This window comes from Petromyzon marinus, chromosome 56 (assembly GCF_048934315.1).
Source record: "Petromyzon marinus isolate PM22_M1 ecotype Great Lakes invasive population chromosome 56, UKy_Petmar_22M1.pri1.0, whole genome shotgun sequence".
In the NCBI taxonomy this organism is placed as follows: domain Eukaryota; kingdom Metazoa; phylum Chordata; class Hyperoartia; order Petromyzontiformes; family Petromyzontidae; genus Petromyzon; species Petromyzon marinus.
This window is the reverse complement of record NC_133722.1, coordinates 4,130,350-4,147,021: the sequence shown is the minus strand read 5'-3', so window position 1 is coordinate 4,147,021 and position 16,672 is coordinate 4,130,350. Positions and strand designations below refer to the sequence as shown.

The 16,672-nt window shown below is 54.5% G+C and overlaps 1 protein-coding gene across 3 annotated transcripts in view; it reads left to right on the top strand.

Annotated features, from left to right (window-relative positions):
* LOC116954709 (tensin-3-like) overlaps positions 1–16,672 on the top strand; it is a 106,839-nt gene that overhangs the window by 28,322 nt on the left and 61,845 nt on the right. For all 3 annotated transcript variants that reach the window (XM_076052476.1, XM_076052478.1, XM_032975415.2), the window contains exons 2-6: positions 3,024–3,138; positions 5,992–6,029; positions 6,731–6,766; positions 12,063–12,095; positions 13,122–13,180. In XM_076052476.1, coding sequence (XP_075908591.1) covers positions 3,024–3,138; positions 5,992–6,029; positions 6,731–6,766; positions 12,063–12,095; positions 13,122–13,180 — 281 coding nt within the window. The remainder of the gene's footprint in view (positions 1–3,023; positions 3,139–5,991; positions 6,030–6,730; positions 6,767–12,062; positions 12,096–13,121; positions 13,181–16,672) is intronic.

The following is a 16,672-nucleotide window of genomic DNA, read 5'->3' as shown; positions in this document are numbered from 1 at the left end:
ACACACATCCACCCATACACACACACACCCATCCACCCACATACACTCTCACACAGACACAAAGACAAAGACCCCCCGTATAGCCTTAACAGACTGTAGGGGCAAGTGCTGTTAGCGAGCACCTATGAAGGCCGGAACGGTACACGAGGGGGTGGGTGGCCAGCACCACGCCCGACCGCCTTTGTCTCCCCAGTGGCGATGTTTACACATCGCACCAGGTACTCATTTGAGGCTGAGTCGACCTAGAGGAGGCCCAGGATCGATTTAGATAATCGTCACCGGTGTTGGCCGTGAGCGGGAATCAAAACCGGGTCACAGGTTTCATAGCGCAGCGCGCTAACCGCTACACCACCGCTCCCCACCACTACACAGACACTAACACACTCACACAGACACACACTCACACAGACACTCACACGGACACTCATACGGACATTCACACAGACACACACTCACACAGACACTCACACGGACACTCATACGGACACTCACACAGACACACACTCACACAGACACTCATACAGACACTTGCACATACAGACGGACACGCACACGGACAATCACACGGAGACTCACTCGGACACACAGACAGACACTCGGACACTCACACACGCACGCACACAGACCCCCGAGCGCTTATTAATTAACTCTGGAATGATGGAAACCGGCGTCGAGGGGGAGTGGGTGGGCGGAGGGGAGGGGGGTTTGGAGGGGAGGGGCCCCCACCGCCCACCCCCCCAAACGTCTCTGATCCGGAGCCAAGGCTTCTCAAACGATCAATGGGGGCTGGTCCGAGTCGGTGGTGGAAACTCCACGTTCCCACGCCAATGAAAGCGGTTTGGCTGGTGCAAACGTCGTCCTCGACGCTTCGTGAGACGACTCGAGACGACTCGAGACGACTCGAGTCGACTCGTGAATAGAGAGGCCCTGCCTGGGACGTTTGGCCAAGTTCACGTGGTCTTAGGCAGTCGGGGTTTCGGTATTTAACATCACCAGCAGGGCCAACTCGGCTCCACATCACCCTCCTTTACCGCAGCGGCACGTCTCTTCTCCAGCCCATATATATACACACACTCGCCGACACGTCCATCCCACTCAGCCATCCACTCACCCACCCACTCGCCCACACGTCCATCCCACTCAGCCACCCACTCACCCACCCACTCACCCACCCACTCACCCACCCACTCACCCACCCACTCGCCCACCCGTCCATCCCACTCAGCCACCCACCCGTCCATCCCACTCAGCCACCCACTCACCCACCCGCTCGCCCACACGTCCATCCCACTCAGCCACCCACTCACCCACCCACTCGCCCACCCCACTCAGCCACCCACTCACACACCCACTCGCCCACCCCACTCAGCCACCCACTCACACACCCACTCGCCCACCCGTCCATCCCACTCAGCCACTCACCCACCCACTCGCCCACCCGTCCATCCCACTCACCCACTCACCCACCCACTCGCCCACCCACTCGCCCACCCGTCCATCCCACTCAGCCACCCACTCGCCCACCCACTCGCCCACCCACTCGCCCACCCACTCGCCCACCCGTCCATCCCACTCAGCCACCCACTCAGCCACCCACTCACCCACCCACCCACTCACCCACTCGCCCACCCGTCCATCCCACTCAGCCACCCACTCAGCCACCCACTCAGCCACCCACTCAGCCACCCACTCACCCACCCACTCGCCCACCCACTCGCCCACCCATCCATCCCACTCAGCCACCCATCCATCCCACTCAGCCACCCATCCATCCCACTCAGCCACCCATCCATCCCACTCACCCACCCACTCACCCACCCACTCACCCACCCACTCACCCACCCGTCCATCCCACTCGGCCACCCACCCGTCCATCCCACTCGGCCACCCACCCACCCACCCACTCACCCACCCACCCACCCACTCACCCACCCACTCACCCACCCACTCACCCACCCACTCACCCACCCACCCACTCACCCACCCACTCACCCATCAGTCCATCTCTTATCCAGCCCATACATATATACACTCACCCACCCACTCACCAATTCACGCATAAGTCCATCTCTTCTCCAGCCCATATATACACACACTCGCCCACACGTCCATCCCATTCAGCCACCCACTCACCAATCAGTCCATCCCACTCACCCATCAGTCCATCTCTTATCCAGCCCATACATATATACACTTAACCACCCACTCACCCACCCACTCACCCACCCACTCACCCACCCACTCACCCACCCACTCACCCACCCACTCACCCACTCACCCACTCACCCACTCACCCACTCACCAACCCACTCACCCATTCACGCATAAGTCCATCTCTTATCCAGCCCATATATATATACCATCGCCCACCCAATCAACCCACTCAGCCATCTGCCCACTCACCCACACACTCACCCACTCGCCCATCAGTCCATCTCCTCTCCAGCCCGTATATACACACTTGCTAGCCCATTCACCCACTCACCCATCGGTCAATCTCTTGTCCAGCCCATGTCGCGCGCGTTTAGCTCCCCTCTGTCTGGCCAAACAGAAGCTGCTTGTGCATGCGATGGCTGGGCATGCGGGCTATGTGACCCAACCAACGCAGCCTCCTCGTCTGTCAGAGGAGCTCACCGATGATGGGAACTATGTCCAGGTCTTTCAAGGATCTGTGAGCTCCTCACACTAACCCAGCCTTGTTATACCGATGATGGATCGTCGTAGGCAGAGCCAGCCTGAATGTCACGCGTAGCAACACGCACACGAGAGGGGAATCAGACAGCTCAGCATCCTGCTTGCTGTACTGCCGTGGCCACCCTTGCAGAGGCCGTGTGTCGCGTATTGATTCGCCGTGGTTTGGATGGTGTCACGAGTCCGAAGTTTGGCCTCTGACACCTCGCGATCTCCATGGTCTTCCATGGTCTTGGCCTATTCTGCAACCCCCCCCCCACCTTAATCCTCCTCCATCACCCCCCCCCCCCCACACCTCCTACCGCCCCCCACCACCACCCAATGTCCCACAGACGGACGATGGAGATGCCTCCACGACGCACGCGTTCAAGACCAAGACGTTCAAGAGGCCCAAGCCGTGCCTTGCGTGCCGGCAGGACGTGTGTGGCCAGGCCCACTCGTGCCGTGGTGAGAGAAGATGTCCAACATCACCATGAGTCCACCATGAGATCAAAATCTCCCGCCTCCATTGATGAGATCATCATCTCACGCCTCCATTCATGAGATCAACATCTCACACCTCCATTCATGACATCAACATCTCACGCCTCCATTCATGAGATCAACATCTCCCACCTCCATTCATAATGTAAACATCTCATGCCTCCATTCATGAGATCAATATCTCCCACCTCCATTCATAATGTAAACATCTCATGCCTCCATTCATGAGATCAACATCTCCCGCCTCCATTCATGAGATCAACATCTCACGCCTCCATTCATGAGATCAACATCTCACACGTCCATTCATAATGTAAACATCTCATGCCTCCATTCATGAGATCAACATCTCCCGCCTCCATTCATGAGATCAACATCTCACGCCTCCATTCATGAGATCAACATCTCACACGTCCATTCATGAGATCAACATCTCACGCCTCCATTCATGAGATCAACATCTCACACCTCCATTCATGATATCAACATCTCCCGCCTCCATGAGATCAACATCTCCCGCCTCCATTCATGAGATCAACATCTCCCGCCTCCATTCATGAGATCAACATCTCCCACCTCCATTCATAATGTAAACATCTCATGCCTCCATTCATGAGATCAACATCTCCCGCCCCCATTCATGAGATCAACATCTCACGCCTCCATTCATGAGATCAACATCTCACACGTCCATTCATGAGATCAACATCTCACGCCTCCATTCATGAGATCAACATCTCACACCTCCATTCATGATATCAACATCTCCCGCCTCCATGAGATCAACATCTCCCGCCTCCATTCATGAGATCAACATCTCCCGCCTCCATTCATGAGATCAACATCTCCCGCCTCCATTCATGAGATCAACATCTCCCACCTCCATTCATAATGTCAACATCTCATGCCTCCATTCATGAGATCAACATCTCCCGCCTCCATTCATGAGATCAACATCTCCCGCCTCCATTCATGAGATCAACATCTCCCACCTCCATTCATGAGATCAACATCTCCCGCCTCCATTCATGAGATCAACATCTCCCGCCTCCATTCATGAGATCAACATCTCCCGCCTCCATTCATGAGATCAACATCTCCCGCCTCCATTCATGAGATCAACATCTCCCGCCTCCATTCATGAGATCAACATCTCCCGCCTCCATTCATGAGATCAACATCTCCCGCCTCCATTCATGAGATCAACATCTCCCACCTCCATTCATAATGTCAACATCTCCCACGTTACACGTTATAGCGGCTCGCATTCAGCGTTGTGCGAAAAGTGTTCCCGAATGGAAGGAACCGCGTGTAGCCACATTGCGGTGTAACGTGAACACCGCGGCTTGAGCGAGGACTGCCCCACAATGTGATTGTTTGACGCTGGCATTGGTGACCGGGCCGAAACCATTCAACGCCAATGAATCACAACTCTGCGTGAGCCTTTGGGTCTCTCTCTATGCGAGTCTGTGGGTCTCTGTGCGAGTCTGTGCATCTCTGTTCGTCTCTTTGCGAGTCTGTGGGTGTCTGTGTAAGTCTGTGGGTCTCTGTGTAAGTCTGTGGGTCTCTGTGTGAGTCTTTGGATGTCTCTGGGTCTCTGTGTGAGTCTGTGGGTCTCTGTGAAAGTCGGTGGGTCTCTGTGTGAGTCTTTGGAGGTCTCTGGGTCTCTGTGTGCGTCTGTGGGTCTCTGTGTGAGTCTTTGGATGTCTCTGGGTCTCTGTGTGAGTCTGTGGGTCTCTGTGAAAGTCGGTGGGTCTCTGTGTGAGTCTTTGGAGGTCTCTGGGTCTCTGTGTGAGTCTGTGGGTCTCTGTGAAAGTCGGTGGGTCTCTGTGTGAGTCTTTGGAGGTCTCTGGGTCTCTGTGTGAGTCTGTGGGTCTCTGTGTGAGTCTGTGGGTCTCTGTGTGAGTCTTTGGATGTCTCTGGGTCTCTGTGTGAGTCTGTGGGTCTCTGTGTGAGTCTTTGGATGTCTCTGGGTCTCTGTGTGAGTCTGTGGGTCTCTGTGGAAGTCTGTGGATCTCTCTGTGAGTCTTTGGAGGTTTCTGGGTCTCTGTGTGAGTCTGTGGGTCTCTGTGAAAGTCTGTGGGTCTCTGTGAAAGTCTGTGGGTCTCTGTGTGAGTCTTTGGATGTCTGTGGGTCTCTGTGTGAGTCTGTGGGTCTCTGTGTGACTCTTTGGATGTATCTGGGTCTCTGTGTGAGTCTGTGGGTCTCTGTGTGAGTCTGTGGGTCTCTGTGAAAGTCTGTGGGTCTCTGTGTGAGTCTTTGGAGGTCTTTGGGTCTCTGTGTGAGTCCATGGGCCACGATGGTCTGTCTGCTAGACGCGAGTGAACTGGCTGTAGGCACACGCCTTGGGACACAGAACTCCCTGTGTTGATATCCAGAACAGTGAGCTTACATCAGAACTTGTCCTTCGCCTTGAGCCCCCCTCCCGTTTTAAATGTAAGGCCTCGACTAGCCGAGAGATTGGACCAAGCCCACCCAGCACCCTCACGGCGTCCCAGACATCCCGGCTCACTGTGACGTCTGTCCCCTTGGTCCCACGTGTCTCTCATCCCTGCCCCCCACCCCCATGACCACCCCCCCGTGTACCCACCGTGTGTCCCCTCTGTGTGTCCCCTCTGTGTGTCCCCCCCCCTCTGTGTGTGACCCCCCTCTGTGTCCCCTCTGTGTGTCCCCTCTGTGTCCCCCTCTGTGTGTCCCCTCTGTGTGTCCCCTCTGTGTCCCCTCTGTGTCCCCTCTGTGTCCCCCTCTGTGTGTCCCCTCTGTGTGTCCCCTGTGTCCCCTGTGTCCCCTCTGTGTGTCCCCTCTGTGTGTCACCAGCTTGCAAGCTCGCGTGCCACAAGAAGTGCCTGTGCAAGGTGAGTGACGTGGAGACACGCGGTCCCCACGGAGTTCCCCATGCATTCTCCACGCGGTCCCCACGGGGTCCCCATGCAGTCCCCACAGAGTTCCCCATGCAGTCCCCACGGGGTCCCCATGGGTCCCCATGGGTCCCCATGGGTCTCCGACAGGTCCCCACCACGCACTAGCGAGCAAGGGATAGAGTGTTCCCCGCTCGCACGCGTGCATTATCTCCGCGTGCGTTTTCTCTACACTGGTTTCCTTGCCTCTCATCTCACTGCCCTCCACGCACTCTCCTACCTCTCCCCTCTCATCTCACTCCACTCCCCTCCACGCACTCTCCTACCTCTCCCCTCTCATCTCACTCCACTCTCCTCCACTCACTCTCCTACCTCTCCCTCTCATCTCATTCCACTCCTCGCCACGCACTATCCTGTCTCTCCCTCTCATCTCACTCCACTCCCCTCCACGCACTCTCCTGTCTCTCCCCTCTCTCCCCTCTCTCACCTCTCTCCCCTCTCATCTCACTCCACTCCCCTCCATGCACTCCCCTGCCTCTCCCCTCTCATCTCACTCCCCATGCCGTGCCATGACCATACTTCACCACAGCGGCCAGTCCCGGTTGATGACGGAGCAAGTGGTCCAGGCCCGGTTGACTGCGGTGGTGTTGCTGACGGTGTGTTGTTATTGTTGTTGACTGTGTGGTATTGTTGTTTAGGCTCCTGCATGCAGACCAGCGCTGAGCAACGAGCAGGTAGGTGACACCCACAGCAGCCTAATTACATAGTAGTGTAATGTAATTACAAAAAATAGTGTAATGTATCAATCATTGCCCCCTACCGCGAAATGTTGGTATGGGCCTTCCCGAAGAAGTCTTGAGACTCGAGGCATTCCTGAGTAAAAACGGCGCAAGTCGTCATCATAATGAGTGACAATAAAATGCATGTCCAAGGCTGAAAGTATTTGACTTTTAAAGTTTAAACTCGGACAGAGAGAGAAGTCATTGAGACTCCACACGCCACAGGCGTCATCTTCACGCGCCTCGCTCTGCTGCACGGAACAAATTCCGCTCGCCCCGTTCCAATCACACTGCGCGGCTTAAATGGGGGTGGGGGGGGGGAATAAAACATCTCGACGATGCGACGTTTCAGGCAATGGCCCTTTCGAATATATGTGGCGGGTGGGTGGCTACGCTGCCGCGCTTGGCTGCCTGCGACGCAGCTCTGCAGAGGGCAGCGGCTAGGGTTGGTGGATCGCACAAAGATGATGGGGGGGAAACTCCGTTCCCCCCGTGGGCGTCGGCTTAGAGCTTACCCCTAGCTCGACAGGAGAGGGCGGTACAGCAAAGTGTGTGGACTAATCTCCGTCCGTAACAGGAAGCTTTTTTTTTTTGGGGGGGGGGGGGTGGGGGGGACGGTGGTTGGATCGCGTCAATATAAACGCGTCGTCAAACGCCGCCAATACCCGATACAGCCAATCGCTAAAGGTTTGTCACGCGAGCAAGAGACGTGCCGATTCCGTTACTGGTACAGCACACCGGTGTGCCGGAGAGTACAACCCTAGCCCATGGCACAATTGTAAATGTTTGAGTGGGGGTTTACTCTCCGACACACCGGTGGCCGGGTTTAACGACACGCGCACGAACGCACGCACGCATTTGTATTTAGGCGATCAAACCCAAAAAAAAACCTCTGTTGTGGATGATATCGGTCGCGAAAGTCCTGGCCACGTGGACATTTACTCCCGCAAGGAGCGAGGGAAACTGCCTGTAGAGCAGGGGTCCCCAACCCCCGGGCCACGGACCGGTATCGGTACCGGTCCGTGGCCTTTTAGGAACCGGGCCGCACAGCAGGTGGTGAGCGGTGGGCGAGCGAGCGAAACTTCATCATCTGTATTGATAGATGAAGCTTCATCATCTGTAATGATAGATGAAGCGTCGTCATCTGTATTGACAGATGAAGCTTCATCATCTTGTTTGATTCTTTCGGTAAAGTCACGTAGAATGAGAATAAAATAACAAATTGATAAAATAAAATAACACAATAACATTCTCACGACGTTTCGGCCACAACACAAGCGGCCTTCATCAGGTGAAGGGACGAGACTGTCTGGAGGACAGCGCTGTCCTCCAGTCGTTTCGGCCACAACACAAGCGGCCTTCATCAGGTGAAGGGACGAGACTGTCCTCCAGACAGCGGCCTTCATCAGGTGAAGGCCGCTTGTGTTGTGGCCGAAACGTCGTGAGAATATTATTGTGTTATTTTATTTTATCAATTTATTATTTTATTCTCATTCAACGTGACTTTACCGAAAGAATCAAAGAAGATGAACCCTTGCAGTCACGAAAGCTTTAAATCGAAATTGAAGCTTCATCATCTGTATTGATAGATGAAGCTTCGTCATCTGTATTGACAGATGAAGCTTCGTCATCTGTATTGATAGATGAAGCTTCATCATCTGTATTGATAGATGAAGCTGCATCATCATCTGTATTGATAGATGAAGCTTCATCATCATCTGTATTGATAGATGAAGCTTCATCATTTGTATTGACAGATGAAGTTCATCATCTGTATTGATAGATGAAGCTTCATCATCTGTATTGACAGCCACTCGCTCATCGCTCGCATTACCGTCTGAGCTCCGCCTCCTGTCAGATCAGCGTCGGCATTAGATTCTCATATGAGCGCGAACCCTCCTGTAGACTGCGCATGCGAGGGATCTGCGTTGCGCGCTCCGTATGAGAAGTCAGAATCCGACACTTACTTTAATCCGCGCGTGGCCCGCGCGCCCATTCTTTTATTATTTACCACTTCCGTCCACGCCTCTTTCCCGCACTGCGCACTCAGTCTCAGTCACGTGGTGTTGGTAAGCCCACAAGCTCTAACCCCTAGTAGCCACAATGAGTAAGCCCACAAGCTCTAACCCCTAGCAGCCACAATGAGTAAGCCCACAAGCTAACCCCTAGTAGCCACAATGAGTAAGCCCACAAGCTCTAACCCCTAGCAGCCACAATGAGTAAGCCCACAAGCTAACCCCCTAGTAGCCACAATGAGTAAGCCCACAAGCTAACCCCTAGTAGCCACAATGAGTAAGCCCACAAGCTCTAACCCCTAGTAGCCACAATGAGTAAAAAAGGGGGAAAGACCCAATGATGAACCCCCCCAATGATGAACCCCCCCCACCCCCCCCCCCCGGTCCGTGAAAATAAATTGTCTTCCACGAAACCAGTCCCTGGTGCCAAAAAGGTTGGGGACCGCTGCCTGTAGAGGACATGCAGAGCTGGGAATTTCGTGGGATGCTCCTCGTCTTGACTTAAAGCTTTCGTGACTGCAGGAATTCACGTTATTTGGGTCTTTCGGTAAAGGTACGTAGATAGGTTCACAGAAAATAACAAAAAAGACGACGTTTTGATCGCAATGCAAGCGATCGTCATCAGGGGCAATGATTGATGACGACCCGCTTGTGTTGCGATCGAAACGTGGTAGTTTTTTGTTGTTTTCTTTGGACCTATCTGCGTGACTTCACCGACAGACCCCAAGAATGTGCTCATCGTCACCACGTGGCTTCTGCGGCCTCCCCTCCGCTCCTCGCCTGTGGTTCCTCCTGGGGCCTATTGAGTCGTCACCCGCCCCACCTCCCTCCCCTCCCTCCCCTCCCTCCACTCCCTCCCCTCCCTCCCCACCTCCCTCCCTCCCCTCCCCTTCCTCCCCACCTCCCTCCCTCCCCTCCCTCCCCACCTCCCTCCCTCCCCTCCCCTTCCTCCCCACCTCCCTCCCTCCCCTCCCTCCCTCCCTACCTTCCTCCCCACCTGCCTCCCACCCACCCCTCCCCTCCCTCCCCTCCCTCCCCTCTCTGTCTCTGGGTGTTAACTGATAACAGCACGGCTTATAACCAGTGCCGGATAAAGATGCTGTAGACCCCCCCCCCCCCCAGGTACTGTGAGCCCCCCCCCCTCCCCCCAGAAATATTTTCAAAAAGAAAGTTAAATAAGAAATAAAATTTTATTTTTTAAATGCTAACAACAAAAATTCAGCATTCACAAACGAAATCACTTTTCACTTCATCTCTGAAGGCCCTTCAAGCTGGCGGGAGGCCCCTGGGCTACAGCCCCTAAAGCCCCCCTGTGCCTTAATCCGGCCCTGCTCATAACACGCAGTGTGGGGCTTTCGCGAGAAATATTCTCCCGAATAAAGGGGGGGTGGGGGGGTTGGGTTTGGTTAGATCGCATAAATATAACCCGAAATTTCTTGTCGATGATAACGGCACAGTTAGTCGAGGTGGGGTAAAGTGTGGGTACCTCAAACTCTTCCAACGCGGGCACGTGCTCTGAAGAAGGGGGGGGGCATTACCTGAAACGTCGCCTGCTCTGTCCTTTTCCTTTTGAAGGCCACGCTCGGGGTTTTGCAAATTCTGACCGAAGCCATTCCCGTGAAATGTTTTATAATTATCATTATTATTTTAGTCTCGTAAATAATCATTCAAATTCGAATCTTACCCTCGGGAGATCAAACCCAATTGCGGCCGAGACTCTCCCGGCCAATCCGGAAGGTTGTCACCCCTCATGCTGTGGGGTCGGCCTTGGCACGGAACGGCTCGGGCACGGGAGGGTGGAGAAGGGTGGTGAGCCGAGCCACGCGGGCCCCGTGCCGGGCCGATAGCGCCCCCTGGTGGTTAGTGACAAGCCCGGCCTGACCCTCCCCCCCTCCCACCGCCATCATCGTCAATCAACATCGGACAAGAAACATCGTGAGCCAGGATCAATCCACCGCTGGATGAGGGCTCTGCCCGCCCGGTTGTGGATCGTTTGGGGGGGGGCTCGTTTGACCATACTTCACCACGCTGGTCAGTGAAGGTGGGGTGGGGGGGCAGCATCCCCTAGGCTAGACCACACAGGGGCATCGTTCATCCCCTCGGCTAGACCACACAGGGGCATCGTTCATCCCCTCGGCTAGACCACACAGGGGCATCGTTCATCCCCTAAGCTAGACCACACAGGGGCATCGTTCATCCCCTAGGCTAGACCACACAGGGGCATCGTTCACCCCCTAGGCTGGACCACACAGGGGCATCGTTCATCCCCTAGGCTAGACCACACAGGGGCATCGTTCATCCCCTAAGCTAGACCACACAGGGGCATCGTTCATCCCCTAGGTTAGACCACACAGGGGCATCGCTCATCCCCTAGGCTAGACCACACATGGGCAGCGTTCATCCCCTAGGTTAGACCACACAGGGGCATCGTTCATCCCCTAAGCTAGACCACACAGGGGCATCGTTCACCCCCTAGGCTAGACCACACAGGGGCAGCGTTCATCCCCTAAGCTAGACCACACAGGGGCATCGTTCACCCCCTAGGCTAGACCACACAGGGGCATCGTTCATCCCCTACGCTAGACCACACAGGGGCATCGTTCATCCCCAAGGCTAGTCCACACAGGGGCAGCGTTCACCCCCTAGGCTAGACCACACAGGGGCAGCGTTCATCCCCTAAGCTAGACCACACAGGGGCAGCGTTCAACCCTAGGTTAGACCACACGTGGGCATCGTTCACCCCCTAGACTAGACCACACAGGGGCATCGTTCATCCCCAAGGCTAGACCACACAGGGGCAGCGTTCATACCCTAGACTAGACCACACAGGGGCATCGTTCATCCCCTAGGCTAGACTACACAGGGGCATCGTTCATCCCCTAGGCTAGTCCACACAGGGGCATCGTTCATCCCCTAGGCTAGACCACACAGGGGCAGGGTTCATTACCCCCTAGTGGCAGCACGCTGATGTCCCAGGTCACTGTCGCGAATTAGACTCCATCCTAGTCTCGTGAAGCCCGCCTGGGCTACACACCAACAAGTGAACTTGACGCCCCCCGACTGGACATCAGTGAACAAGAGCTTTATAGCTCATCGGATTTCCGCCAGTGTAAATACATCTTCTGAGTTGTTGCTATCCCTGCTGCTGCGTGTGCTTCTGCGGAGCCATCGTCAACCTCGTGGTGTTGAATTCCCACCCCCGTGCCCCGTCCGTCTTTGTCTCTCTTCCCTTGCAGCCAAGCGGCTCCAAGAGGAGCATCGCGTCCATTGTGAGTCTCCTGGTGGGGGGGGGGAGGGAGAGGGGGGGCAGCATCATGCAGTCGAGGGGGAATCCCAAATATCTAAGCAACTCAAAAAGATAACTCGGCCGGCAATTTTTACAACCTCCTTCCCACATCCGAAGCGCTTAAAAAAAATAACAACGTATATATAAACCAAAAAAACAATTGTAAACACGTCCCAGCAGACGCACGCGGCCTTCTGTGCAGTGCTTCGTCATCGTCGTCATCATCAGTAGCGGCAGCATCGGTCCAATACAATCGCGACAATACCGGACCGGTTTCGGCATATCAGTGTCTCATCAGCAGAGTCAGGCTTGACTCATCGACACCACAGCATTGATCATTGACTGCTCGCAACTCTACTGGGCTGTTCTCCCCCCCCCCCCCCCACCCCCATATGCTGTGAGAATTGGCGACCTGTACAGCTCTGATGAGTCCTAACTATGACGAAACCGGTGGCTACCTCTGCATCGTCATCACCATCACCATTCACTCCGATCGATGTAGACGGAGACCTGCCACTAACGTGGGGGGGAGGGGGGACCCCGTGGTGCAGTTCCTCAGGAACTACCAGGGGCATAATGCGCATGCGTAATGTGCATCGATTGCTATATAAATAACCCGGCAATTGATACCCAGAGCCATTTAGATGCATTCCTCAATGCCCCCCCCCCTCCCGGCACTCCGCACAAGAAGAGCTCGCAAGTGACGCCATCACGTCGACCCCCCCCCCTCCTCTGTTGAAGGAACGAAACAGGAGGAGGATTAATCCCACGAATCTGGCTGTAACGCCTGATGAAGCCGGTTGTAATTACTGGCGAAACGTCGTACGCTCAGATTGTTCATGTTGTGGCTTTGCTGTCCAACACACAACCGGTTAGTGCTGTACCGGTGACGAATTTGGACACGTTCCGTTTACGTGACGTACCGAACTCATTGGCTGTGTCGGGTGGTGGCGGGTTTAACGACACATCTACGCGATCTAACTCTGACCATTGCTCTGCGTGCGTCCAGTCAGCCCCCAGGTCTCCGTCCAGCGCGAGCAGCAGGGCCAGCTCACGGGCATTCTCCTAGTAAGTGTGTGTGTACGGTACACTAGTGTGTGTACGGTACACTAGTGTGTGTACGGTACACTAGTGTGTGTGTGTACGGTACACTAGTGTGTGTGTGTACACTAGTGTGTGTGTACGGTACACTAGTAAGTGTGTGTGTACACTAGTGTGTGTGTACGGTACACTAGTAAGTGTGTGTGTACACTAGTGTGTGTGTACGGTACACTAGTGTGTGTACGGTACACTAGTGTGTGTGTGTACGGTACACTAGTGTGTGTGTGTACGGTACACTAGTGTGTGTGTACACTAGTGTGTGTGTACGGTACACTAGTGTGTGTGTACGGTACACTAGTGTGTGTGTACGGTACACTAGTGTGTGTGTGTGCGGTACACTAGTGTGTGTGTGTGTGTACGGTACACTAGTGTGTATACGGTACACTAGTGTGTGTACGGTACACTAGTGTGTGTACGGTACACTAGTGTGTGTGTACGGTACACTAGTAAGTGTGTGTGTACACTAGTGTGTGTGTACGGTACACTAGTAAGTGTGTGTGTACACTAGTGTGTGTGTACGGTACACTAGTGTGTGTACGGTACACTAGTGTGTGTGTGTACGGTACACTAGTGTGTGTGTGTACGGTACACTAGTGTGTGTGTGTACGGTACACTAGTGTGTGTGTGTGTACACTAGTGTGTGTGTACGGTACACTAGTAAGTGTGTGTGTACACTAGTGTGTGTGTACGGTACACTAGTAAGTGTGTGTGTACACTAGTGTGTGTGTACGGTACACTAGTAAGTGTGTGTGTACACTAGTGTGTGTGTACACTAGTGTGTGTGTACGGTACACTAGTGTGTGTGTGTACGGTACACTAGTGTGTGTGTGTACGGTACACTAGTGTGTGTGTGTGTACGGTACACTAGTGTGTGTGTGTGTACGGTACACTAGTGTGTGTGTGTGTACGGTACACTAGTGTGTGTACGGTACACTAGTGTGTGTGTGTACGGTACACTAGTGTGTGTGTGTGTACGGTACACTAGTGTGTGTACGGTACACTAGTGTGTGTACGGTACACTAGTAAGTGTGTGTGTACGGTACACTAGTGTGTGTGTGTACGGTACACTAGTGTGTGTGTGTACGGTACACTAGTGTGTGTGTGTACGGTACACTAGTGTGTGTGTGTGTACGGTACACTAGTGTGTGTGTGTGTACGGTACACTAGTGTGTGTGTGTGTACGGTACACTAGTAAGTGTGTGTGTGTGTGCACGGTACACTAGTAAGTGTGTGTGTGTGCACGGTACACTAGTAAGTGTGTGTACGGTACACTAGTGTGTGTGTGTACGGTACACTAGTGTGTGTGTGTACGGTACACTAGTGTGTGTGTGTACGGTACACTAGTGTGTGTGTGTACGGTACACTAGTGTGTGTGTGTACGGTACACTAGTGTGTGTGTGTACGGTACACTAGTGTGTGTGTGTGTACGGTACACTAGTGTGTGTGTGTGTACGGTACACTAGTGTGTGTGTGTGTACGGTACACTAGTGTGTGTGTGTACGGTACACTAGTGTGTGTGTGTACGGTACACTAGTGTGTGTGTGTACGGTACACTAGTGTGTGTGTGTGTGTACGGTACACTAGTGTGTGTGTGTACGGTACACTAGTGTGTGTGTGTACGGTACACTAGTGTGTGTGTGTACGGTACACTAGTAAGTGTGTGTGTACGGTACACTAGTGTGTGTGTGTACGGTACACTAGTGTGTGTGTGTGTGTACACTAGTGTGTGTGTGTACGGTACACTAGTGTGTGTGTGTACGGTACACTAGAAGTGTGCGTGTGTGTGTACGGTACACTAGTGTGTGTGTGTACGGTACACCAGAAGTGTGCGTGTGTGTGTACGGTACACTAGTGTGTGTGTGTACGGTACACCAGAAGTGTGCGTGTGTGTGTGTACGGTACACCAAAAGCGTGTGTGTGTGTGTGCGTGTACGGTACACCAGAGGTGTGTGTGTGTACGGTACACCAGAAGTGTGTGTGTACGGTACACTGCAAGCTCAGAGCCCACACCGGTGACGTTTACCCGTCTTGTTTCAGCATTGGGGGATGTGGTTTGGACCAAGACCAGTCACTGTGTCTGCGTGTGTCTAGCTATGACGACTATCTGAACCGGTCCTGGGCCTCCTTTAGGTCGGCTCAGCCTCAAATGAGTACCTGGTGTGGTGTGTGAACATCGCCACTGGGAGACAAAGGCGGTCGGGCGTGGTGCTGGCCACCCACCCCCTCGTGTACAGTGCCGGCCTTCATAGGTGCTCGCTAACAGCACTTGCCGCTACAGTCTGTGAAGGCTACACGGGGGATCTTTGTCTTTGTTTGTGTGTGTCTGCACGTGTGTGCATATGCGTGTGTGTGCACATGCGTGTGTGTATGTGAGCGTGTGAGCGTGTGTGCGTCAGTCATCCTTTTTTTTAGTCGTGGTTTAGTGGTAAATTTTTGAAGGTGGAGCGGTTACCAGCCCCTCGCACCCGTCCAGAGCCCCCGTTTAGCCCCTGTGGTGGTCACAGATGCCATGAGGGGAGAGGCCAATCGGAATTGGCCCTCCCCCCACAGCACTGTCCACGACAGAGTTGCCCGTCCGGCACCGCGAGGAGGTAGGGGGTTGTTTTTGCCGGACCGCAGCAGGTTGGCATAGTAGGGGGCACAGGTGGTGCATCAGCCAGTCGTCTCAGGTCATCTCAGTCGACCCGTGGCACCTGGGTCTGCCCCGTGACCTCCTGCCAGCGGGCGTTAGACACTTCACGTGGCCTCAAGGTGCACATGGCCTGGCACCAGCGTCGTGGTGACGTCACCGCCACTTAGTGGCGAATGGCGGTTGTTGTTGTTGTCTGTCATCTTAAGTCAACTCGTAACACCTGGGTCTGTCCCGTCACCTCCTTCCAGCAGCTTTAACCTTAGAGAGCGTCACATGACAGGTCCCCAGAGTGCACCTAACCTGGCACAAGTGCTGGGGTGACATCACCATAACCTGCACCATACACCACTTCATTGCCCCCCACGTCCTCACGGCCCCCCTCTCTCTTTTTCTCACTCAACCACTCGCCCACTCACTCACTAACTCGCCCACCCACTCACCCCCTCACTCACCCACTCACCCACCCACTCACCTCCCCACCCACTCACTGACTCACTCACCCACTCACTCACTCACCCACCCACTGTCTCACCCACTCATTCACCCACCCACTGACTCACTCACCCTCCCACTCACTCACTCACCCACCCACTCGCTCACCCACTCATTCACCCACCCAACCACGTACTCACCCACCCACTCACTCACCCACTCACTGACCCACCCACTCACTCACCCACTCACTGACCCACCCACCCACTCACTCACCCACTCACCCACCCACTCACTCAACCACCCATTGACTCACTCACCCACCCACTCACCCACCAACTCGCTCACCCACTTCTTCAACCACCCACTCACTCACCCACCCACCCACTCATTCA